Source organism: Buceros rhinoceros, unplaced genomic scaffold, assembly GCF_000710305.1.
Source record: "Buceros rhinoceros silvestris isolate BGI_N320 unplaced genomic scaffold, ASM71030v1 scaffold28308, whole genome shotgun sequence".
NCBI lineage: Eukaryota > Metazoa > Chordata > Aves > Bucerotiformes > Bucerotidae > Buceros > Buceros rhinoceros.
Window position 1 is genome coordinate 6,321 of NW_010427879.1, and position 620 is coordinate 6,940.

At 59.4% G+C, this 620-nt stretch overlaps 1 protein-coding gene across 1 annotated transcript in view; it reads left to right on the forward strand.

Annotated features, from left to right (window-relative positions):
* FGD2 (FYVE, RhoGEF and PH domain containing 2) overlaps positions 1-620 on the forward strand; it is a gene marked incomplete at its 5' end in the record, with an annotated part of 8,012 nt that overhangs the window by 4,404 nt on the left and 2,988 nt on the right. The window contains one exon of the mRNA XM_010142086.1: positions 214-360. Coding sequence (XP_010140388.1) covers positions 214-360 — 147 coding nt within the window. The remainder of the gene's footprint in view (positions 1-213; positions 361-620) is intronic.

A 620-nucleotide genomic window follows, 5' to 3' on the forward strand; every position in this document is an offset into this window, starting at 1 on the left:
ACCACCCCGACCCTGTGGAAATCATATCTGCAACATCAGCCGTGATGTAACTGGCTGTTTAGAGATGGGAGCTGCTCCTGAAGATCAGTCTTGGGTGAGAGAGCTGTGCCACCTCTGCCAGCTGCCCTAGGAGTTGGGGATGGAGGGGACCCAGGGGTGATAGGGTTGTGGCTGCTCAGGTCCCTGCAGAAACACATCCCTCTGCCCCGCCAGGAGCGGCTGCAGAACCTCTGGGTGGTCTATCAGCGGCTGGGCCTTGAGGACGACATTGTGGATCCCTCCAACGAGCTGATCAAGGAGGGGCCGATCCAAAAGATCTCCACCCGCAACAACAGCACATCGGAGAAGTACCTGTTCCTGGTGGGAGCTGGGCTGCCCAGGGCCGGGGAGCAGATGAGATGGGAATCGGGAGAGGGGAGCACAGCCTGGCCAGGACGTTGCTGGGTCACCTCTACACAAAGGGGGTGAATCCAGAGCTGGGGGTTTTGACCCACCCTGGCACAGGGCACCCTGTACAGGACGTGGTTGGCAACCTGCTGATGGCCCCTTGGGGGGATGCCACACTCCCACAGCACTGTTGCAGGGTTGGAGAGTCACTTTTTAGTCTGGATTCTTCCCTA